This window comes from Monopterus albus, unplaced genomic scaffold (assembly GCF_001952655.1).
Source record: "Monopterus albus unplaced genomic scaffold, M_albus_1.0 scaffold7.1, whole genome shotgun sequence".
Lineage (NCBI taxonomy): Eukaryota > Metazoa > Chordata > Actinopteri > Synbranchiformes > Synbranchidae > Monopterus > Monopterus albus.
In genome coordinates this window covers 503,767-527,153 of record NW_018127887.1, presented here as the reverse complement: position 1 = coordinate 527,153, position 23,387 = coordinate 503,767, and the positions used below count along the sequence as shown (strand labels likewise).

Genomic DNA, 23,387 nt, shown 5'->3' with positions numbered 1-23,387 from the left:
CGGGCCCCCAAATTCCTGAGTCCACTGTCTGTGAACTGTTTTTATTTGTGAAAGAATTTGAAGTACAGTATCAACTGTGTCATCAGCTTACCTTCAGGACATGTCTTAAAGGAATTCTGAGGCAACAGGGGAGCCAGGACGTACAGTATAGTGGTTGTCAGTTGGAGGCCCAAAGCCAACTTTAACCCCAGTTAATCCAGCCATGACAAAAGTGGGTCAGTTCACCTCTTATGCACTTCTTAAAGATGTATTCTCATCAAGATAAAGCCCAAAGTCAGCTAATACAGTAAAATACACACATAAAAATTACACAAGTGACACTAGGGATATGGCTGGGGAAATCTACAGAGTGTTTAATGGACAAGGTTCACCTGCACAGCGTTGCCATTCTGACTGCACAATCAAATTAGACAGCTTCATGCTTATTTTCTGAATGCTGTGGGGCTTGTCTAACTTGAGTGGCCATGGTCCTGCACAAAACCAGTGAGTTGCAGGGATCAGAAAGATGAGGTGCACTGAAATTTATCCAGAATTTTAGAATGGATGTCTATGGTTTGAAGGTTAAAGGCAGTCAGTTTAAAGAGAAACCCAAGTATGTTATACCAGGAGCAACTCAGAACATAAATATGTCTTATGAGTCATGTCACAGTAGGTCTATTGTTAGTTTTGCCACTTCAAAGTTGTTCGGTTCAGACAGGCATTGCACATTTACGAGAATCACTCAAATGCAACCCAGTTTCACCATACATGTACGAGGACCATTTGAACGTATCAGCCATACCTGTAGTGCTGCATTCACACGTTGTCGGCAGAATGGGAAGAGCAAGAAAAACACCAGATAAACAGCCTAACTTTGCTTTTGTTGTTGTTGTGTTATGTTTATGTAGCAGTTTGTTGCCACGTGAAAGTGTGGCCAAAAAGCAAAGTGTAATATTCGTATTTTAAAAACACAAAACACGTGACTGACAAACACCAATAGTATAGCGCCAATATCAAAAATTTCAGATATCCCTGACCCACGCTGTTGTTTGTGATTACCATTTAAACGATATCCCTGAACGCAGCATTAGCGCCCCCTACGGATTAGCAGATCTCCAACCATCTGGGTGGGTTTGAACTGCCTAGACATAAACGAAACCTCCATATTACTTTAACGGTGTACACTGATTAAGTCACTTATGTTAACCACTGTAACCAGATGATAGGTTAGCTAGCTAGCTAGCAGAATAACAGCGTGACATAATTTTGGATCGTGTCCTACCTGGGAAATAGCGGCCTAAACAAGTCAGCGCTTCCCAGCCCATGCAGTAGGCGCTATTATATTACTATGATACCCTCCCATATGCAACTAAGACTGCACTGACTTAGCCGTTTTTTTCGAAGGGGTTATCAAGACGTCTCTGGATTCATCGTACCCTGTGAGTAATTTCGATAAGTTAGTTGGCATTACATGTTACCTCGCCATTTGATAGCGTCAACCCTACGGAGCCTACGAATTAGAATTAAGCAGGTTTTTGGCTATTCACATTAGATATCGGGCCTGACTGCTAGCCATTTCTGTGTCCATAAAGCCACCCAGCTAGCTTAAACAAATGTGTCTAGCCAAGGCTGTCTTCTCTGTGATTAGCACTGGCGGAAACTCCAAGTGATTTTGGCTTGGGCCTAGCCTATGTAGCTAACAGTTAATGCTAGCCTATTTGTCCTTACCGTTTGATAGCTAGTTAGATTGTTTATTTTGCCATTTGATGTTAGCGTTGGGCCGTAAAGGCGTAATAATTCCAGCCAATTAATCAATACATGTCAGCTGATATAAAAAAGATGGATTTATAATAGTACTAAGCAGCACTGACAGCCACCTTCACTAGTTCATGACCTGCTTCGCTAATGCTAACAGTGACGCTGAAGAAGCGAACCGATCTCTCCTGTCAATCATAAGCCAATTTTGCAATTTCCTCTCATTTCAATAAACCGCGTTAACTTTTATGTTTACTTTCAGGATTTTGAGTCAAACAAAGAGTTATGTCCTGCCCATGCACATCGGCTGCCAGGTTGTTTCTAAATACTGCCCACAGAGGTAAGAGAGGAGTCGTAGACAGCCTGCCAGCAGGCTAAATTTGCTTGACATTTTGCTGTTTGCTAACGTAGCGTTATAGTTTGCTACGTAGGTCTCCAGTTAACACAGATGCTGCTTGTTATTGCAGTCTTGAAATACCAACAGCAGGTGGAAAAGATAGTACAAGAGTTTAGTAGCTGTACTGTTAGATCACACAGCCTATCGTGGAGCTATACACCAGTGACTTTGAGCAGTAACCCATAAAGATAAACACAAACCAGCGTTATGTAGCTATAGCTAAGCTAACTTGGTAATTGACAAGCCTACCAGAAACCTTCATGTTTGTTACTTAGTACCTTAATGATGAAAAATAACAATACAAAACGTGCAATAGCCACAGCACATATAAATTCTGTGAACGTTTGATAATATGCATTGTGTATAGCTGATCCCGGCCATTGTTATGGTCCTCTGATGTGTTAGTTTTATATATATATATTTGTATGTGGTATAATTAAGGACACCTTTTCTAGTAATACATGTAGGACTAGTAGCTAACAGTTTTCATTATTAGTAAATGTAAGTTACTTGCAGGTTAATTTTCTGCTGCTTGTTTTATCTTTGTGTCAAATAAGACAAGTTAAAATGTTTTGTGTCACGTTGTTACAAACCACAATGTTGTTAGGAATCAAAAGTGATGTTGCTTTTGTTTCAGGATTGTCCTGCTCCCGGATTCAGTTATTTTCTCTGAGTCGTCAGGGGTCTCGTGAAACTCATTTACTTCCCTGGGTACGGGTCAGGTCCTTTTCAGAGACTGCTGTCTGCTATGCCTCTAAAGATGGAATAACAAAGGACTCCGGAGGTGATGGTGGAAAGGTAATTTTCTGGCAGGATAAATCTTATTTGTGTCCTTCCACTGTAGATGGTAATAATTTAATATGTGCTGACACAGTCATGTTTACACAGAAAAGCATCAGCGAGGGGAAGAGGCTCTCTGGCTCTGGAGGAACAGGCAAGGGTGGAGGTCAGCTCCGCTGCCCTAAATGTGGAGATCCTTGCACACATGTGGAGACCTTTGTATGTGAGTAAATGCATAAAATTTGGACAATCATATAACAAGACCAGTGAGCTGATGTGCATTTTAGGTGGAAAATCAGGAGGATTAGGGGTAAAGGAATATGATATTTAGGTAACAGATGTTTTGTTAAATTTGCATGTGACACACACTAGAGACAGCATAGGCAGTAGCCATAGGTACATGAGGTAAGGAGTTGGTGCTAATAATTTTTCACCAAACATAAAATAAAACGAAGATGACAGGTCACAAGAGAGTTTATGTCCAGAATATGAAAACACAGGAGCATGAATACATGAATGGGTGTGACTGAAATAGCTATTAATACAGTACAGGGGGTAATGGTTTGACATTGTGCTGCAGCTAAAAGTACCTCTTTGCCTATCTGGCAGTACTTTGGGTTAAAAATCAAAACAAGAAGCTAATGAAAGTTATGTGAAGATGGCTCACTCTGTTGGAGTTGTTGGAATGACAGAGAAGCACTCAGTTCATTGCTTGGATTTTTAGATGATGCATATGTAGTCGGTGTGCATCTGTCACCATTCATGCTGACTATGTGCTGAGAAATTACTATGTCCCGCCTCTTACATTTCTTACTATTTACTGCACATATAACTATTCAGGTGTATTTTTGCATATTATCGCTTTTTATTGTCTGGAATAAACTTTCCAGATTTAGAGGTGGTTTGTGGGGTGCCATTCATGTGCTATTTATAGTAATTTCAGTCATGTTCTCACAAAACAGAAGTTGTTTTAATGCTTAAATGTAAAAAGTAAATTTTTAAGTCTGTCAGATACAGAAAACGGACACATTGATCAGCAGTGAAACTATGACCCAGTGTGTCTCGCTGCTTTTCTTTTTCTATTCAGCTCATGCAGAGGTGATCTCTGTTTTCTTTTTTCTACTTCGTCATATCTAAAAGCAGCAATCTGTCATCATGCAATGGTAACCACTAGCAGTGATAATGCAGAAATGCTAGATCATATGCCATTCACTAAAGCAACAAAATGTAAACATAGATGCACATTGTAAAAAGAGCAGTTCATTTAGATCTTCTGAAAGCAAATGCATCATGGCAGAGACAGTGCTAGGCAGCACATGTAGATGTATACGCTTTAGATTTTTGCTACTGCATAACAGTTTTGAGCAAAGTCTTTACTCTAAATACAAACGTATTACATTGTACAACTAATCTTTGAAAATAAATGCAATTCATGATTGCACTTTAAGCATAATTTTGAAATAAAACCTAACTTGGCATTTCATTATGTAGAGTTATTATTGCTAAGAGTATCAGGTGTTTAATGTGAAACCGTGAAAATTTGTTTAGCTCTAAGTATCTCAGATGTTTCTCTCAGCCAGGCTGTGAAATGTCTCAGCGCTGAATGTGTTTTTCTTTTGTAGCATCAACACGATTTGTCAAATGTGAGAAATGCCATCACTTTTTTGTGGTTCTGTCTGAAACGGACTCTAACAAGGGGCTAAACAAAGAGCCGGAATCTGCTGCGGAGGCAGTTAAACTGGCATTTGCACAGAAACCTCCCCCTCCCCCCAAGAAGGTGAGAAATTAAACTAGAATTGTTGTTCAAATATGCTTTTAAATGATTTTTATTGGCATGTTACACATTCTGTTGCAATAGTCATGCTGTTATACTTGTATATATGTTATACTTTTTTTTTTTTCCCCCAGATATATGCTTATCTTGACAAGTACGTTGTCGGCCAGACCTATGCAAAAAAGGTGTTAGCAGTTGCAGTATATAATCACTACAAGCGCATCTACAACAACATCCCCGCTGGGAGCCGACAGCAAGTTGAAGTGGAGAAACAGCCCTCTCTAACACCTCGTGGTCAGTATTACTGTTGCTTTGTTCTGCTTCTTATTAACATGGGTTCTAATCTCAATTGTGAGTTCAGATGAAATCTGATTAATATATGTATATGATATATATAAGTATGTATTGATTTCCACTGATCACTTACATTAATCAATTCACTGTTGCTTCTCCACTTGTAAAAGAGATGCATTGTGGTGTTATGTGGAAAATGCTGGAGTGCATAAGATACTCAAACTATCAAATGTTTGGTTTTTCAAGCTCAAGGGCACATAAGATAAAGTCCTGAGCTGCTTTTATTCAGTAACTGATGGCAGAGACAAGCAGGACATGTGGGGAGAAAGGAGACATGGCATTGCAACAGGGCCTGTAATTTGTTTAAAATGAAAGAATTGACTCCCACTGTGTGGTGGTGTTAGTATAACCCTGATGAAAAAGTAAAAACATTCCAGCGCTGTCCCTAAGCACAAGGCTGTTTTGAGTTTATGATAAACATTTGAGAGAAACCACCTGACAATAATGATCTGGGGACATGTAATTTCTGAAAAACATGTACTTACTGGTACAGATTAAGAGGTTGACAGTGTTAATAGTTAAAACTTGACAAAAAGCTGAGATGAGGTTGCAGCTGTGGCCTTCAGTTATAACATGCCTTGAATCGTAATCTGTATTATTTGGCATTTGTTCAATAACTGTCGCACACAATTCTGGAAGCATTTATACAAGATTGCATTGATGTCATAATGATTAATGAGCACATTGATTTGAGTACTGTGATCCTCTCCCTGTAGAGCTAGAGATGAGAAGACGAGAGGATGAATACAGATTCACAAGTAAGTGATTGGTCCCCACTGTTACTGTCATCTTTGTCAGTGTGACTATAAAAGGACACTTGAACAGCATTTTTCTTTGTTTTCACGAGTTGTACAAATGCCAAAATGTACAGACCTCTGTGACTCCTCAGTTATTGCTTTGTTCTGCCCTTTCTAGTAACGTGTTCATAGTCACGCTCAACCTGAAGAATTTATATAAAATGATTAATGTGTTAAAAGTATTTATTATTTGAGGAACTGCACCTCCACCTCCACTTCTGGAGCGATGAGTGGTTGTGTGTTTAATTTCCTATTTGCTATGTTTGGAGATGAGCCACAGAAATTGCAGCAGTAAAATTAGCTTGTTAATCTATAACTGATTAGACAATAAAATGATGTAGCCCAGTGACCTACATTCACATCTGTACTACTGCCAGTTTCAGTCCAGCTCTCCCCACCTAGTAATGCCACACCTGCACTGCCTATGTTTTAGCCTATACATGGAAACTATAAACTACTACATACAGATTGTACAACACTGGTTCAAATGAAAACATTCAGTAGCATGGTGGTTGGTGCTTTATGAATATATACTTCCTGGAGTGGTTCTTACTTCTGAGTCCCTGTGACTTTGTTTGGTGTTGCAGAGCTGCTGCAGATCGCAGGGATCAGTCCTCATGGAAACGCTCTGGGAGCGTCCATGCAGCAGCAGGTGAGTCAGCAGGTGCCTCAGGAGAGGAGGGGCGGCGAGGTCCTGGACTCCACACACAGTGACATTAAACTGGAGAAGAGCAACATCGTACTTCTAGGTCCAACTGGCTCAGGTTGGTGTGGTGTCAACATTGTCCTAAATTGTATATTGCACAGCAACCCTTAACCAGATCATTAAGATTTACACTGATTTGAATCTGTTTTGGCAAAAGAAACTTTAGGATTCCTTTTAATATTTCACAGGAAAAACACTGTTGGCACAGACACTGGCTCGTTGTCTGGATGTTCCCTTTGCAATTTGCGATTGCACCACATTAACTCAAGCTGGGTATGTGGGAGAAGACATCGAGTCCGTTATTGCCAAACTGCTCCAAGATGCCAACTACTCAGTGGAGAAAGCACAGCAAGGTGGGCAGGAGGACAAAATGTAACAATAATGTAACGTTCCGTGTTTAAATCATACTATATGTTTTATGTTTAACACAAATGTCAGTGTACAGCCGTCCCTGGTAGGTTAGTGGTTAAGTCGCAGCGCTCTTGCCGCTGCGCCCTGGGTTCCAATCAGGGTTGTGTCAGGAAGGGCATCCGGTGTAAAACACGTGCCAAATGTCAACATGCAAGTCGTCAGTGTGACGATTCGCTGTGGCGACCCCTAGATGGGAAAAACCGAAAGTGACAAATGTCATTGTAGAAAACGGCACATTTTGTGTCACACCTTGGTTTTGTCATTTATCATATTTTCTGACGCTAACATTCAGAAAGAGTTGCTTTGTAGCATTAAAAGTAATAATGAGATGGATCTGACAGACAACAAAAGCAAGGCACTTGTAAGTAGAAAGCATAAATGTAGAGTTTGTGTCACAATTGCATCAACGTTATTGTGAACATGAGCGACAGTGAGGCCTCCCAGCTGCTATGTACAACAGGTACCAAGCTTGCAGCTTCATTCTTAAGAAGACTTGATGCTGTCGTCGCTGCCAAAGGTACTTTGACCAAGTACTAAGTGAAGGGTCTGAATACATATGTAAATGGGATATTTCAGTCTTTTATTTTTAATAAGTTTACAAAACACTCTAAAAACCTGTTTTCACTTCATCATTGTGGAGTACTGTGTGTAGATTGAGAGGGGAAAATGATCTGAATCCATAAAATGTGGAAAACTCGAAAGGGTCTGAAAACATTTGGTACTGACTGTAATGCAGCTGACAGGAGGTTTACATTTTAAATATAGAAACGAAACGAAGAATAAAATCAAAGATGATCACAAGCCATTCACCACCACCTCCCTGTTATGTCACTGAAACGGGCGTCTTGTCATGTCAATATAATCGTTTGGCATCACTGCTCTCAAAAGAAAAGGAAAAGTAATTACTGAGCTCCAAGCTCCAGAAAAGTGTCAGAAAAAGTGTCCAAAACCACTCAGTGATGCTTATCCTTGTAGGAATTAGATGGTGCTTACATTCATGTCTGTTATTGAATCAGTCAGCTACACAGTTTGAATTTCCACCCTGGTTGAATATGTTAGCAGGAAGTAATTTATAAATGCCAACTGTGCAAATTTTTCTAATTATAACAAACTGTGTTCTGCATATTTGCAAGTCTTCAACTTGAATCGTGTGTAGTGGGTTAAGCTGAAATCTAAAATTACCACCACAAATGTACGTGCAGAAACGCAGGCTCTCAGTTAATGTTAATGAGTCAAACTTGCACCACTGTCTCCCCGTCCTCTTTCCCATGCAGGTATTGTGTTTCTGGATGAGGTTGATAAGATTGGTAGTGTGCCTGGAATCCATCAGCTGAGAGATGTGGGTGGAGAAGGAGTCCAGCAGGTCAGTATCCAACCAGCTTCACACTCAGTAAAACCTTTATGTAACAGTTAGTGCAGACATCAAACAGTGACATTTTAATGACGCTTTAATAACAAAATGCAAAACAACTTAACAGAAATATGCTGTGTGAGATTTGAATTTAAAGTAAGCAGCAGATTTTATGTTTATTGTAACTGGCTTCCTGTTTTTCCTTTTTTTTTGTGTATGTGTTGGTCCAGACTTGTATTATTGACTTTTTTTTCCCTTTTCCACTCTTTCAGGGTTTACTGAAACTCTTGGAGGGCACAATTGTCAATGTGCCTGAGAAAAACTCTAGGAAACTGAGGGGAGAGACGGTGCAGGTAGATACAACAAACATCTTGTTTGTTGCATCTGGTGCCTTCAATGGACTTGATAGAATCATTAGTAGAAGAAAGAATGAAAAGGTAAGTTTAACATAGCTTAAATTTATGCAGATGTTCAACCAATATTCCTGCCTCTAACTGGATCCTTATGTTTCGTGACTCTTCAGTATTTGGGTTTTGGAACTCCCTCCAACTTGGGGAAAGGGCGCCGTGCGGCAGCTGCAGCAGACTTGGCCAACACCAGCGGTGAGACGGACACAGTGGCTGAGATCGAGGAGAAGGACAGGCTGCTGAAGCACGTGGAGGCCAGGGACCTGATCGAGTTTGGAATGATCCCAGAGTTTGTCGGCCGTCTTCCTGTGGTCGTTCCTCTGCACAGCCTGGATGAAGAAACGCTAGTCCGAATCTTGACTGAGCCACGCAACGCTGTGGTGCCCCAGTACCAGGCTCTGTTCAGCATGGATAAAGTAAGGGCTCTGATCCCGCGATTGCTACCATACAGTTATAGACCAGAGAGTCACTCATTGAGAGTCAGAATTTTTTCTGTGACATATCATTTGGCAAAGTGCTGCGTCAGTGAATCCTGTGAACAAATGTCTTTAAACTTAAACTCTCCCTCGACGAAGATAATGGGTAGCATGTCCTTTGCTATCACCTTTGTAATGAGGGCCGTTGTTTGCTCTGCAACTTGTGGATTTACTACTCAAGCTGTACCTCCTGTCAACAGTTTAGTGTCCCACTGCTACTTGAAACAACAACAGCTGCTTTTTTTTTTTTTTAATTAAAGCTACAGGAAAATAATTTCTTGGCAAGGAAATTATATACAGGGGTTTGTTTGTTCAGACCCCAATTTACTAGAGTTTTAGATTTGAAATGAATTTGCTATGCATCTTTGTTTCAGTGTGAACTCAGTATGACTCCAGATGCCCTGAGGGCCATAGCCAGATTGGCTCTGGAGAGAAAAACTGGAGCTCGTGGGCTCAGATCCATCATGGTATGTCATTTACTAAGGATATTGAACTTGTTGTTTCTGACTTAATTTCTTGTATTATTGATGTAAAGTTTGTTTGTTTGTTTGTTTGTTTTTTAAATATATGGGAAAAGCTTCTTCTTGAGCCCATGTTTGAAGTGCCACACTCTGACATCATGGCAGTTGAGCTGGACAAAGATGTTGTCCAAGGGAAATCACAACCCAGATATATCAGGTCAGTATCCCACTCATGTTAGAGATCAGATTCCTTCAGCTTTAAGCACACTGAGTCTCCATAGCTGTGTCGTTCGAAACCTGAACTGAAGTTTCGATTTGAATCTCAGAGCTCCAGCCAAGGAGTCGACAGAAGAGGAATACGACTCGGGCATTGAGGAGGAGAGCTGGCCTCGGCAGGCGGACGCTGCTAACAACTGAATCACACATCACGTTTCACCTAGTGCTGTCTGAAAACATTAGATCACTATGAACCTTTGAATACCAGCTCTGGGCTTTCTTATAGCCCCTGACAAACAAGCTGTGGGCATTTTAATAGAGGTACTGAAGGCCGCTGGTCCTCACTGGAGAAGGTTTTCATGATGAACAAGTTAAGAGAGTGTAATAACCTTTGGTCCTCTGCATCAATGTTAATTCTTTAGTGGTGCATTCACAGGGTGGACCTTTATGAAATAATTCAATCTGGGGATTGTTAACTTTTTATCTATATAAAGATAATGCAGTTTTATTCACGAAAGGATGTGTAGCTAGTTTTTCTTTTTTTGTGGTGATGATGGCGAGTTACGCAAATGGAAGTGTTGGGATCATACAGTACACTTGGGATGCTGAGAAAGTGTAGATGTGATGTTACCATGTCAAGTAATGCCTTGTATCATAAGGGCATAATATTCCATACACACATCAATATTTTGATGTTTTCTTCTTTACCACCATTGTAATAATGGTGCTCACAGTGAAAACAGGCTGTAAATGTTGAGCTACACTGTATAGGTAGCATTTGTTAGCAGTTTGTATGACATGACCTTGAATTAGAAGAACATATTGTGAAGTGTAATCCACCAGCACACTTAAAAAAATAATGGTGACCTTTTAAACAGCCGCAATGGTTATTTTTCAGTGCTTTGCTTTCTCTCCTCACCCACTTTTTAGGGAATGTATGTTTACTTAGACCTCTGTATCAGAGCTGTTTGATAAAGCAGGATTAGCAGCTTTGCTAACTTCAAAGTGTTAATGAACTGTCATCGGAAGCTGTTTTGTTGTAGCTATAATTCAGTAAATCATATTTCTGAGCTAGATATTGAAGATTTATTGTTTAGATTCCAATCTTTATTAGACAGAACATTGTTGTCACAGTTAGTTGGCTGTCGCTCTCTAAACCTGCTTTGACAAACGGCCCTCAGAGCAGTGGGAACTTACCTTTAGTGATGCAACATCCCTTTACTAAATGGTATCCTTCCTCACATGTCTGTACTTAAATCTCTACCCAAATGCTCTCTGACTGAACTGCGCTGCTGTCCTCTTTATTATGCTGTTATGCTATAAAAAGAGATTAAACTAGATCTGTTCTCCTTTTGCTTTTAAGTTTTCTTTGTCATTTTAAAAACTGCTTCTCTGTTTTCAGAGGTCTATTACAGAACCTGTAAACTTGCCCGAGTTTGTGAATCTTAAATCTATTGTAATTGTTTAAAATATATAAATAAATATATCTCTGTAAAAAAAAAAAAATAATAAAAATTCAGTCCAAATGAGGTTTTCTCAGATGTTCATTGCACTTATAAATCATTGACACAGGAAATGAATGTCACAGACATCACAAGGTTGTGCTGCGCTGTTACTCTCAGCGTTATGTAATCAACTAATCTGTGAAACTGCTGTGCTGTTCTTGTTTTCCCAGTGCCTCAGCATTTCCCTAATCTCATCACTATGTGAAAAGTGGCTTTGAATATGGACATATGGACATAAGAATAAGAAGCTGCAGTCAATTAAACAGAAATATGTTAATAAAGAAAGTCACTTTCTGTTCTTCCCGTTTAGGGGGTCGCCACATGTTGACATTTGGCGTGTTTTAAGCCGGATGCCCTTCCTGATGCAACCCTAACTCGAACCCAGGACCCAGCGGTGAGAGTGCTGTGCCCTAACCACTAGCCTACCAGGGACGGCTATATAGTAAATGTAAAATGTGAACAAATTATGGTTTTGTATTTTTGTTTGCACTACTCTGACATGTGCCCGAGGTGTTACTGTAAACAAATCCTCCAATGATGTCAGAGGCTTAGTGATGAAGAGGGTTATTGCTTACGATGATGTCTGTGTTAGTCATTTGCTCCAAACATCTGTTAACGCTCCAGAGCATGGTGGACCTCGGAGAAAGAAAATACACACCAAAGGTAAGAAATAACAAAAATACAGCACAGGTCTGGCTTGTGGCTGTAAACTCAGAAACCATTTTTTTGTTTTTGTTTGATGCAGCTTACTTGTCAATGCAACAATGAACACCCTGGAGGACGTCCCGTTCCAGACCTTGCTGGCCCCACAGATGGTGACGGCTCCAGATATCACTATACCAGACTGCCAGCAGATACTGCAAGAAACTGAGGTGACTGTTTTGTCTCACTTTTTAGATCATATAGGCTTTTTGCAATTACTGCTAAAAGAGAATTTGTTATGATTTATTCAAATCTAGCACTGGGGTCTAAAAGGTTTTTAAAAGTTTTGTTTTCTTCCTGGAAAGTTGAAAAGTATTTCAGGGCTTGCATTTGTCTTTACTTTTGTATTGGATTGCTGACATTATCCTCATTGCCCTTTTTCACAGAAGATGTCACCTAAGGAAAAGCACATGTGTAAATAACATTAATTATGCCAAATTCCATTTAGCTGCTTCAGTTTCGGGGTCCTGGAACTGTTCATGGTGGCTCACTGTTATGGTTTAGTGGGACATGAATGTAACGGGGCCACTGTTCATGTCATCAGTAACATCTGTGCTTTTTCTACTGTGACAAGGTCAAAATGTTTGCTGTGGAAAACGTCGGTCTGAAAATCTTTTTGTTATTGTTTTGGATTTCACTGCAGTATGGATTCAACCTAGAGAGACAGATTTTAACTGGACAGCAGTCAGTCAGTCAGGTCCCATCCTGTCCCCCTTACTGGTTGATGTTCAGCAGCCCTCAGGAGAACCGCAGGACCAATCACAGGAGCAGCGACCTGTGGGTCCTGAGCCTTCGGCCCCGCAGTTACAGCCTGAACTCTGCAGACGCCTGCTGCCTGCACCATCGCACTGTCAAGATCCTCTTATCTGACTCTGATGAAGATGGTTATTATGAGGATAATGAAAGCTCCTCCGCTGAAGATGCACCTCACCCCATCAAGAGCAGAGAGCGACCCCGGACTGCACTGAAAGATCCACTCTCCAGAGTCAAAGACATGCACTTCGGTGCTTCCACTCACCACTGTAAGCCTGAGTCACCTCAGAGCCTCAGGGGCCACAGAGACCGTTCATCTTCTCTCCAAGACTGCAGACAACCTCTGCGAGCGGTGGAACAGCACAGGTCACAGCAGGCCTGCCCCTTTCCTCATGTGCACAAGAACGACAAGAGGAGGCAGTGTTCACTGGCATCTGCTGGCAGAAAGCACTCCCAAAACAAACCACCCACCAGTTCCTCTCCATCCAGGCTGCAGCAGCAACGACCCTCCTCTGCAGGGCCGGTCATCAGAAACCATCGGCAAAAGGTTATTTTTCCTGTGAATGTCTCAGTATTTCTTATACTTTTGTCACTTCTCTACTCCCTCCTTTTTCATAATCCACAGTGCTCGTCTGTTCTTCTCTTGTAATCAGGCCTTGAGGACTGGCAGCCCTCGGGGGGTTTTCTTGGACTCGGCAGCAGAGCTGGTGTCTGCGCTCAGCCAGGAAGAGAGGGAGCTGCTTGACGCCATCACAGAGAAGGGCTACCCCTTGCACACAGCCATTCTGACTCTGCAGAAGACAGGCTATCGCAGCACAGAGAAGGTAGGTACTGTCTTTAGAAAATGTGCTGGAAGGAGGACTCGGATTCTTTACTTAAGTAAAAGTAGCAGTACCACAGTGTAAAAATACTCGGTTACAAGTAAAAGTTCTGCATTCAAAATTATAATTTCAAAACCATTAGCATCAAAATATACTTAAAGTATTAATTGTAAAAGAACTCATAGTGACACATTATTGAATTACTGACATATCTATGGAGCTACTGTTAATTGCCCTATGTGCTTATAATTAAACTTTATTGCTGGGTAACTTGTGAATTTCCCACTAGAGATCAATAAAGTCTTATACTTTAATCTGTTGTATTAATCTGGATGTGAAAATTAACTAGTAGTTGAAGTTATCAAATAAATGTAGTGGAGTAAAAAGTACAATATTTATCCCTACAATATAGTGAACCCAAAGCACTAAGTAGTAGAAAGTGAAAATACTCTAGTTACCTCAAAATTATACTTACTTGGGTAAATGTACTCATTTCCACTGCTGTTATTAATTAATGGTATATAAACCCTGATAACCAGAGGTGAACAGTACAAGTATAATACTTAGACCTGTACTTATTTACATTTACTTGCTACTTCAGACAAAAAAAGAATTTTTTTTACCCCACATTTAAGTTAGTTGATCACTAGTTATATTATAAACTTAGATTAACAAAACAAAATATTCACAAATAAATTAAGTGGTAATTGTGGTACTTGGGTAAAACATCCAAGTACTTCTTCCACATAAATAAAATGCTGCCTAAATACCACATTACAATAACCCGTCCAAGTTTTTTTTTTGTAATTAATAAATGCTCCAAATGAATTAGTTCTTGGACGCAGTCTTTCCTGGGCACTAACTAAAAAGAATTGGGGATTCTGTATATGCTCTGTAGCCCAGAGCTTCATTTATGAAATGAGAACAGCCATGTAAGAAGCACAGTTAACCATATAAACATACTGTACGCTTACATTGGTATGAAGGCATTTCATCTTGGTTTACCATTTGTTTTTAATCAAGGCCAAACACGTTCTCAATTTTGTTTTTTGTTTTTTTAAACAGATCCTAAAATATCTGGTTGCCAGTGACCGTCTGTGTGAGCTGGGCTATGATGAAGCACAAGTGGAAGAAGCTTTGGAGATGTTTCAAAACTGTGAGAGCAAGGTGATTTACTTGTATGAAAGAAAAGCAGAACCACAGTTATATCTTTGTAGTTAGTGTATTGACACTAATATTTTTTTGTAGGCTGCTGAGTTCCTGCACCTCCTGACTCAGTTTAATGAGATGGGCTTCCAGCAAAGTGCAATCAAAGAAGTGCTGCTTGTTCATGAGAATCACCGTGAGAGGGCTCTTGAAGAACTCGTGACACGTGGAGTTTGAACAGAGCAAGAGACTTTTTACATCTACAGTATGTGTGATGTACTAAAAAAATTACTGTATTTAGTCTAAATAGCATACTTGAAGATAATGTTTGAATTTCACAGGTTTTATATTAACTTAAGTTTAGAATGACATTCAGATGTAAAATATGTGACACTTGTTACGCTCAGTAAGGATGAATATTCTTTTTTAAAAGTTTATTTACAGCGTGATAAAAAAAATGCAAAATCTTTAAAAAGCAAATTCAGCCATCAGTCCGCTGGTGTAAGAAAATCACGGTGCACTGGCTGACTGCTACAGTAATAAAAGTATTACATCTTAATTAAAGCAATGCCATAAAAGTACACAAAGCAGAGAACTAGCAGTAACCCTGAAACAGTCTAAAAACAGGGTTGAGTCTTAATATAGTTACATTTAAAGTTTATAGTTCACTATAAAACCCAGACCAGGCTCACTGTGTGACGGCGACTCGCTTCTTGTGAACCATCACTGTTGACTGACAGTGGAGTTCAGCAGCCCTGTCTTCACATTTGATTTAGAAGCCTTCGTGAGGTCATGCTGTAGATAAAAACAAATGAGTATCAGTATGTGTGTTCATTTTGCATGTCAAGATATTGGAGCCAACTTGAATACAATTTCTAGCATCCACCTCTTAATGTGATGTGTAAAAGAACATCTGTTTGGTTATTTTTCCACAGAGACTAAAGCCAGAAATGATTTTCGTGTACTCACCCTATAATCTATAATGTCTGTGAATCCAGAACCTAATTTAGCTTATCCATCTGTCCTGTAGACGTCCATGTCTTATGTCAAAAAAAGAAAAAAAGCTTGTGATCATGCACAGTTGACTCTCTTACTTCAAAAGACAGTAAAAGAAAATGCTGGCCATTCTTAGGTTTTGGGGCTCGTCTGAAATAACCCACATGGAAACATGCCAGCCAGTGCAGTGGCAGCACTCACTGGTGTTTTAATCACTTCTGGAAACGATGGACGTCTACAGCATAGATGAATAAGCTAAACCAGGTTCTGTATTCAGACATTATGGCAAGTGCAAGAAAATCATTGTTGGCTTTAGTCTCTGTATGGGAAGTCTGAGAAATAAAAAATAGAACACTTCAAATGTTATCCTCTGATATAAATGAAAGCTATATACATTAATTGCTGAAAAATATTTTTTGTGGAAACAAGCGAACAAGTCTGCGGTATGCCGGGATTTTATTTTGTTTTTAAATAAACGGAGTAAGATTGGACATTTATTCACCATTTTCTCACAACCTACTACACTAATTTGAATAAAAAGATTCTGGTACCTGTTGCTTGTAATGCTGTTACATGTACTGCCACCAACTATGCATGCTGATGCATGAATCATTTTATATTTAATCAAATAAATTAGTTCACTGTGTATTCCTGGCAGCACAGTTGTGTCATTTGATAATTACCAAAATTTTGACTGTACATGATCAAGAGACTAAGGATGGCTCAAAGCTCGTCATGCTAGCAATCCTGTCTTTTTAAAAATTGTTGATATTTCACCTCATTTCTAAACATTTTCTACACAATAATTTCTCTGCCAAATACAAAAATATACAGATGAGGGGATTAAGATTGTAGATTAAGATTTAAACTAGGGCTGTCAAATCAATTAAAGAATTTAATCAAGTTAATCACAAATTTAAAATATTATGATTTACCTGTAAATGTGTTGCAATAAAGAAATGCATGTCAAACTAGTTTAAGGTAACATATCCTCCAGTTTTATCATCTAAACAATTAACATATTATAATACCATTTCAGAAATGAAATGTCTGCAAAAACAAAATGAACACTCTGTACATTCTTGATCTGAAGTAAAGAAATGTATAACAAAACTAGTTTAAGGAAACAGACCCTCCGTTCTCAACAATCAACATTTCTATTATAGGTCTATTTTAGAAATTAAATGTCCGTACAGAGACAAAATGAACAGTCTCTACAGTGCCAGTTGTCATAGATTAGGTGTGCCGTTACACCGAGGTAGTTTTGGTTACTTACTGATGTCCAGTGGTCTCCAGTAAGTGCTATGAAAGTGCCTTCTGACAACTGACTCACTTTTTTAGCTTTTTCACTGTCGTACAGTTCATGCATTCTCGTAACAATAGTTCCCCTCGAAGGTAACTGGTATGATGGGTCGCCTGTGGCAATCTGAATGATGTCTTGAACTATGCTGATGGGTCTGCAGTCTGTGGCGATCCATTTAGTGATGGAATTGGTTAGCTTTGCTGTTGTTGTTTTGTTGACAGGCGTGCGCCAGCTGCACTCAGGATGCACACAACTTTGGTTTTATCCAGACTTCCATCTGGAAGCTTTTTATAACGAAACTTGCCGTTCAGCACACCAGGTGGTGTGTTTTCTGTCATTGTGTTGTAACAATGGCAGAAAACAACGGTCACGTTACCCTGCCTTATCACACAATAGATAGCCATCCGCGCTGCGATGACGGCAAGAAGTTGGGGTCAAAACTTATCAAATGATTAATTTGTGTCAAAAAAAAGTAACGCATAAAAAAAAAAAAAACAACCTTTGATTAATCATGCATTAACGTTGACATCCCTAATTTAAACATTTTATCAACTGTGACGCCAAATGGTATCACATGGTAAGATAAATTACCATGTATGCTGTATAATCCTATAAATTTCATTAATAAAATGCTACTTAGTGGTAATTTGTGGTACTGATGTAATTGAGTATTTTCCTTAACTATATTTTTACTCGAATGGACATTTTGTAGTTAAAAACTAAACAGATTTAAATTGCACTTACCGTAAATTCCGAATAGGAGCCAGCAATAGTGTTAAAGTTGAAGGTGAGCTCAGTCTCAGGAGACTTGGCACTTGGAGCATTTCTACTAGGATGGGTGACATTTTCCTTGTTACGTTCTAGTGCACGAGGAGTCTTGCAATATCCAGGGGTTCGCAGGCCAAGACCCTACAACCAAACCAAAATCATTTACACTGAGGCAGCAGCAGTGGAGTATTGTTGACTTGCTTTACGTGAATAAACAAAGTTAAAAAGTGGCCAAAGAGCTCTGAAGAAAGAAGTTAAAACCAGAAAATCCAAATAGTTCAGTACATCTAGCAGCAGTAACTGTGCAGACAAGCTGTAAGCAGCACTAGCCTTGTATGAGGATATTGGGTTGGTTTTCTTACTGTATTGTATGCAATAAAGAACTAGATGTTTTACCCAGTTGTTCAGCCTTGGCATAGCTAATTGGGACCAGCACTGTAAGGGTGGGAATCTACCGTACAAGACAAAATCTGCCATAAAATATCTATTACAACCAAAAATGAATTAACTCAGTAAAAGATACAGTGGTAACCCATTTTAAAGTCTGTGGTCTATTCGGCCTTTAAAAATGTGATGTAAATGTCAGTGCAATGAGTGGAGAGGACAACAGTGAGCACACCTTGCTGGCAGATAAAGGCGCTTTCTGGAAGGAGGACTGGCACATGGTTCCACTGAGGGCTGCGCTAAGGATGGTGTTGTGAGTAGAAATGGTTGACGTGCCAGTGAGCTAAGTGGAGAGAGGCAGAAAGGTGGGCCAACTTCTTCAGTGTTACTACACTGACAGTATTGACACAATCCACTAAAACAAAAGTGCAGCTGTATCTCACCTTTCTTGCTTTTCCAGGTGTAGGAGTCCCTGCTATCCGCCGTTTGGATGGGGTCTTCACTGCGGTCCCATACAACATGTCCTCCTGGATCTGTTTGCTTTTCTTCAGTTGCTATTGCAAACAAAATACTCAATCATATAGATTAACACCTATGAGAAGGAATTTAAAGTTTCATTTATTTAAATACATACCCTTTCCAGTTTCTCTCTCTCTTTTTCAGTGTGGTGGTGATCCCACTGCTGCTGCACATATTCAAGGAAGTTCTGCCCATGTACCAAAAACTTCTTGCCATGTTCCTGTTCCCAAACATCAATCTGGGCCTTCAGAATTTTCTCCAGCTGGAACAAAACAGAAAACTCATTTCACACTGTTGCCATGTCAGCAGATTTAGCAGTGACAGGGGACTCCCAGCATGCATCACATAACAGTACACTGCCATTCCTCTGCACGAATATGCTGCACCACAGTTAAATGTACAGGAACTACAAAAGATGTTTAAGCATCCCCACCTGTTGGTCAAAACTGGTAATGCACCTACACTCCCTCAGCTGTTTCCACTCTGCTTATTTGTTTACCTGTTTTTTATACTCCCACTGACAGCTTCACTTACAAGCAGACAACTGCTTAATTAAGTTGCAATCCTTTGCATTTCAGAAGATAAAAATAAAATCACTTCTAAATGTTTCCTCACCTTAGGCAAACTTTTCTGTAGATCAGTTCTCTGCTTCTCTTCTTTCAGAAGGTTACCACCTCTGTTGTTGAACCTTGAAGGGTCATTAGCTTTTTTCTGAAATGGGAAATGCATGCACACGTTAGCACACTAACAGGAGTTTGTTATAAATGTGTCTTTACAAAATTAATGAGCAGATCACTCACGTCAAGTTCCAAGTACAACGACCAGGTCTCCTGCCATTTTGTGACTCCCTCAAAGAGTTCTTTATGGTCCTCATAACAGTTCTTCAGGGTCCTGACCTCAGCCTCGTGCAGGCTGAGCAGCTCTTCAGTGAAATCATCTGTAGAAAGACAACATGCAGAGATCCACACTCCCTTTGTGATCATCAACTATGTATATTCAGTGCAAGGACTCTTATTTACCATCATGATATGGAACAAAAGCCTGCCGCTGTTCTTGGCTGCAAAAGCATTTCTCCCATAGAACGGCTATCTCGGCTCTTATGGCCTCAATGATACTCTTCATGCTCTGCATTTTCAGCACCTCTAGACGCTGGACCTCTGCCTGGAGCTTGAAACAGAAAATACATATTATTACTACTTGTTATGGGGTGGGGTTAGTAGTATGGGTAGGATGATACGCTTAGCTCACAAGATGAAATGATAGACAAAATTGGGTTCATGAGAACATTAAGAAATCTTCAGTGACTAAATATATAACTGGAAAAATTCTTATTTGACTGAAATTTACAAAATGCAAAACAATGGAGGTGCAACAGTTCTCCTACAGCAGTATGTTGCCCTCCTACATCTCTCTCTTCCTGACCCTCTCGTCACCTAAACAGCACTGGTTGAAACCAATAAATATTTGAAATGAAACAGTTTGATCGCTCATCACTAGGGCTGCCCCCAAATACTTGAGTCATTAGTCGCAAGGCCTGTCATTTAACTGAGACTCTTCTAGTTGAGCCTTTGTTTTATTTTTTGTCAGCATGCATTACAATAGAAGGTAGCCCCAGCCCAGTAGCATTAAGTTAATATGCATTAAGTTCAGATCTATTTAGCAAATTGCAAGATGAGGAGAAAAGTACAACAAAACCCACTAGGACAAGTCACATAAGCCTGGACTGAGTGGGCAAACATTCAGCATCAGAGTTTAAGAATTAGCCTAAACTTTATCCACTTGCTGAGCAGTCCATATACATCCATGCTATATACACAACATGCTGACCTTGGCAACAACTGTATTCTAATGATAGCTTAGCTAGCCTTACTAGCTTGCTATTAACCTATTAGAAGAGTTGGATCTCCGCAAATGACAGCATTGTGTGTGTGTGTGTACATGTGCTTTGCACGGCACTAAGTTGAAATAATATTAATCCTATTTTAAATCACTATGTGGTTATGTTGATATTGTGACCTAACTGGACATAAAACGGTGGCAGGGGCATCGTCTGTGCTAATTAACCACCACAGTCCTAGTAGTAGTGCTTTGTGAAACATCATACTACTATGTCTGAAATCACTTATAAGGTCACTGATTTCTTACTGCCTCGATGTTTTTCTTCTTTGACTTGACCATATGCTCAGATAGGGCCTCCCGCTCCTCTTGGGGAATCTGAAGTCTATCCCAAAGTTCCTGGATCTTAGTGCGGAAAGCTGAACAACGTACTTCTTTCTCAGTCTTGCGTTCTTGTAACTGGAAAGAAATCATATATCCAAAATATAATGCAATATGTGATATTGCAGCCTTTCACATCATAATGTCAGATTACCATACATCTAATTAAAAATATCACCTGACTGAGGAGCAGTTTAAGAGCAGACATATTGTCATTTGACAAGCAAAATGCCTCCTCATCTCCATACATCACATCCATCTCAAAACTGGTCTCTGGCTGTTGCTCCAGGTCATCCATGCACACAACAATGTCTTTCTTTATGCTCATAAATTCATCATGACAACGATCCTGAAAAGACAGTTACAAGTGAGACAAGTTACGATCCAAATTTTAAAGTAAAGGACTAAGTGAAACAAAAAGAGAATAAGCAACACCTTTTCTTTGGTCAGATCATCAATGTAGGCATGGTATTTCTCCAGCTGTTTCAGTGATGGGACGGCATCATGGTCAATAGAAAATGGAGTAGTGCACATAATATCACACAGTTTACGGTCTTTGACAGCAAGGTCTTTAAGTTCCTCCATTCTTTGCCTCCTGTGCTCCTTCATCACCTCTAGATGTGTGCGGCTGTTCTTCTCCTTCTGCAGCATAGTGTGGCCAACCTCCTGCTTTAGAGAAATCCAGCTAGTTAGCCCAAAACAGTAAGCCGTTTTCCCGGTCAGGTATGAGAAAATTAAATTTCCTTAATGTACTATACCTCAAAGGGGGGCAACTGAAGCTCACTGCATAATTTACTAAGTTCCTTGTGATTGATCTCTATGTTTTTCTCCAATTTCTCCTTGAGCGCCTCTTCCTCATCAATCATTAGATCTAGCAAACCCTGCAGGGCAAGGGAAATAAAAAATGTCTCTGTATGGTAGCTCTGTAAAGTCAACAATTAGCCTTCAATTAATTTAAACAAATGCGGGAGTCACTTTAATGTGCTTGTGAACAGCTTTAGTTCTTCTTTGGTTCTCTCTAGTCTCTGCTCCTCTGGAATCCCGATTTCTTCCCAAATGCTCTGCAACCTGGCCATTGCCCTGTTGAAGTAGGCAACAGACTCTGCTGCGTGGACTTCACTGCAAGAAAACCAGGTACCTGAGTGGGTCAGTGTTGTGTTATACACCACAGACTTGTTACCAGTCTAACTAGTGCAGTATCAGCGTTAACGACGAGTTTAAAATCGGATAAAGGTAACTTAGCGGACTGTTTATTAGGGAATAATTAACTTAGCTAACGTTAAATACGAACATCATTTTATTCACCAAGCAGGCTAACGTTAGCTGCATTTGCTGTAGTATTAGTTATAACATTAAAGTTAAGTGATACTAGCTCGTATGTATCATGAAATTAACGTATTTACAATTCAAAATTCTTCATTGCAGCACATACATAGATTATGTATATGTACGTGATTGTGTTGGGTTTGTTTTTAACTTTTAATGTATTTTTATTTGTTTTATATTTTAGTGGGTTATCTATTCTATTTATTGGTTTGTGTGCTTGATATTGAGTGTGAACCGCTGCTGAAACAATGCAATTTCCCAGATTGGGATTTATAAAGTATTTCTATCTACCTATCTATACACAGACGTGTGATACAAGCTAGCGTTATGTGCCTCTCTTCACAACAAAGCTAGCAGTTGACTTATCTAAAATCAACAGGCTAATCAGCAACGAGTTTGCCAAGTATGTGGTATTGTATTAACGTTAACTGAAGGACAGACTAATAAAGATGTTAATTACTAACCTCACTCTCATGGTTCCACCACAGTCAGATTAAATGTCAGAAGATAATTCGTCAGAGTGCGGCTAACTCGCTAGCAATCCGTTTGTCGTGTCCACGGCATTTGAAATGTGCGCAAAACAACGTCTGTGCTCTGATTGGCTTAATAAACTGACGTCACCGGAAGCTGTCTTCTTTATTGCAAAACTACTACAACGTAGTAGGAACATGATCCAGGGGGCGCTAGTTTTTCTGTAGGTAGGCCTATTTTTTACCGATTAAATGTCTGCACATTCTCTAAAGCTGTCAAAACTAGAACTGTATGTAATGAATTTTATCCATATTTTATTGTATTTTGCCTTTTCTTCCTTGGTGTACTATTATTTTGATGTTACCCCAAGCACATGTTTTGCCTGAATATTAAGCTGTTGTAAGTTCAGTTTTGTACATAAAGTTAAAATAAAACTTTTACAGTCTTTAAAACCTGCTTGCAACTGCAAAGTTTCTTTGCAAAAAATTGAATTTCACCTTTGCATAATGTGCATGGTTGAATTTTCGATTTTTCTGCAGTTTTTTTTTTAAGTTCATGACTATATGTTTACTTTAATTTTCTTGTCTTGTAAGTACCATCAATTACTACAAC

General features: G+C 39.6%; 3 protein-coding genes across 5 annotated transcripts; 2 read left to right on the top strand and 1 right to left on the bottom strand.

The window, feature by feature from the left end:
- Nucleotides 1-1,054: 1,054 nt before the first annotated feature.
- Nucleotides 1,055-11,213, top strand: clpxb (caseinolytic mitochondrial matrix peptidase chaperone subunit Xb). 3 transcript variants are annotated; one of them, XM_020624509.1, is made up of 16 exons: nucleotides 1,055-1,106; nucleotides 1,384-1,418; nucleotides 1,997-2,074; nucleotides 2,769-2,929; nucleotides 3,020-3,134; nucleotides 4,534-4,688; nucleotides 4,820-4,979; nucleotides 5,756-5,797; nucleotides 6,424-6,600; nucleotides 6,731-6,895; nucleotides 8,228-8,316; nucleotides 8,577-8,741; nucleotides 8,828-9,127; nucleotides 9,562-9,654; nucleotides 9,759-9,865; nucleotides 9,975-11,213. In XM_020624509.1, the coding sequence occupies exons 3-16, from the start codon at nucleotides 2,020-2,022 to the stop codon at nucleotides 10,063-10,065; spliced, it is 1,875 nt and encodes a 624-aa protein (XP_020480165.1). In that variant the 5' UTR covers nucleotides 1,055-1,106; nucleotides 1,384-1,418; nucleotides 1,997-2,019; the 3' UTR covers nucleotides 10,066-11,213. The 3 variants fall into 3 exon arrangements, with proteins under 3 accessions (XP_020480165.1, XP_020480156.1, XP_020480174.1); XM_020624500.1 differs by having other exon boundaries at nucleotides 1,055-1,307; XM_020624518.1 differs by lacking the exon at nucleotides 5,756-5,797 and having other exon boundaries at nucleotides 1,055-1,418.
- Nucleotides 11,214-11,938: 725 nt separating this feature from the next.
- LOC109974951 (ubiquitin-associated protein 1-like) lies at nucleotides 11,939-15,121 on the top strand. Its single transcript, XM_020625423.1, has 6 exons — nucleotides 11,939-12,032; nucleotides 12,115-12,241; nucleotides 12,715-13,371; nucleotides 13,478-13,648; nucleotides 14,711-14,812; nucleotides 14,894-15,121. Exons 2-6 carry the CDS (start codon nucleotides 12,134-12,136, stop codon nucleotides 15,026-15,028), a joined length of 1,173 nt encoding a protein of 390 aa, XP_020481079.1. The 5' UTR covers nucleotides 11,939-12,032; nucleotides 12,115-12,133; the 3' UTR covers nucleotides 15,029-15,121.
- Nucleotides 15,122-15,225: 104 nt separating this feature from the next.
- On the bottom strand, nucleotides 15,226-22,894 carry LOC109974959 (protein regulator of cytokinesis 1-like). Its single transcript, XM_020625436.1, is given in 15 exon segments — nucleotides 15,226-15,586; nucleotides 17,835-17,999; nucleotides 18,478-18,585; nucleotides 18,686-18,796; nucleotides 18,877-19,023; nucleotides 19,377-19,472; nucleotides 19,562-19,698; nucleotides 19,781-19,928; nucleotides 20,907-21,056; nucleotides 21,157-21,327; nucleotides 21,414-21,647; nucleotides 21,737-21,859; nucleotides 21,954-21,992; nucleotides 21,995-22,097; nucleotides 22,769-22,894. Coding segments are annotated over 15 exon segments (1,815 nt in total). The 5' UTR covers nucleotides 22,780-22,894; the 3' UTR covers nucleotides 15,226-15,514.
- Between the last annotated feature and the right edge of the window lie 493 nt (nucleotides 22,895-23,387).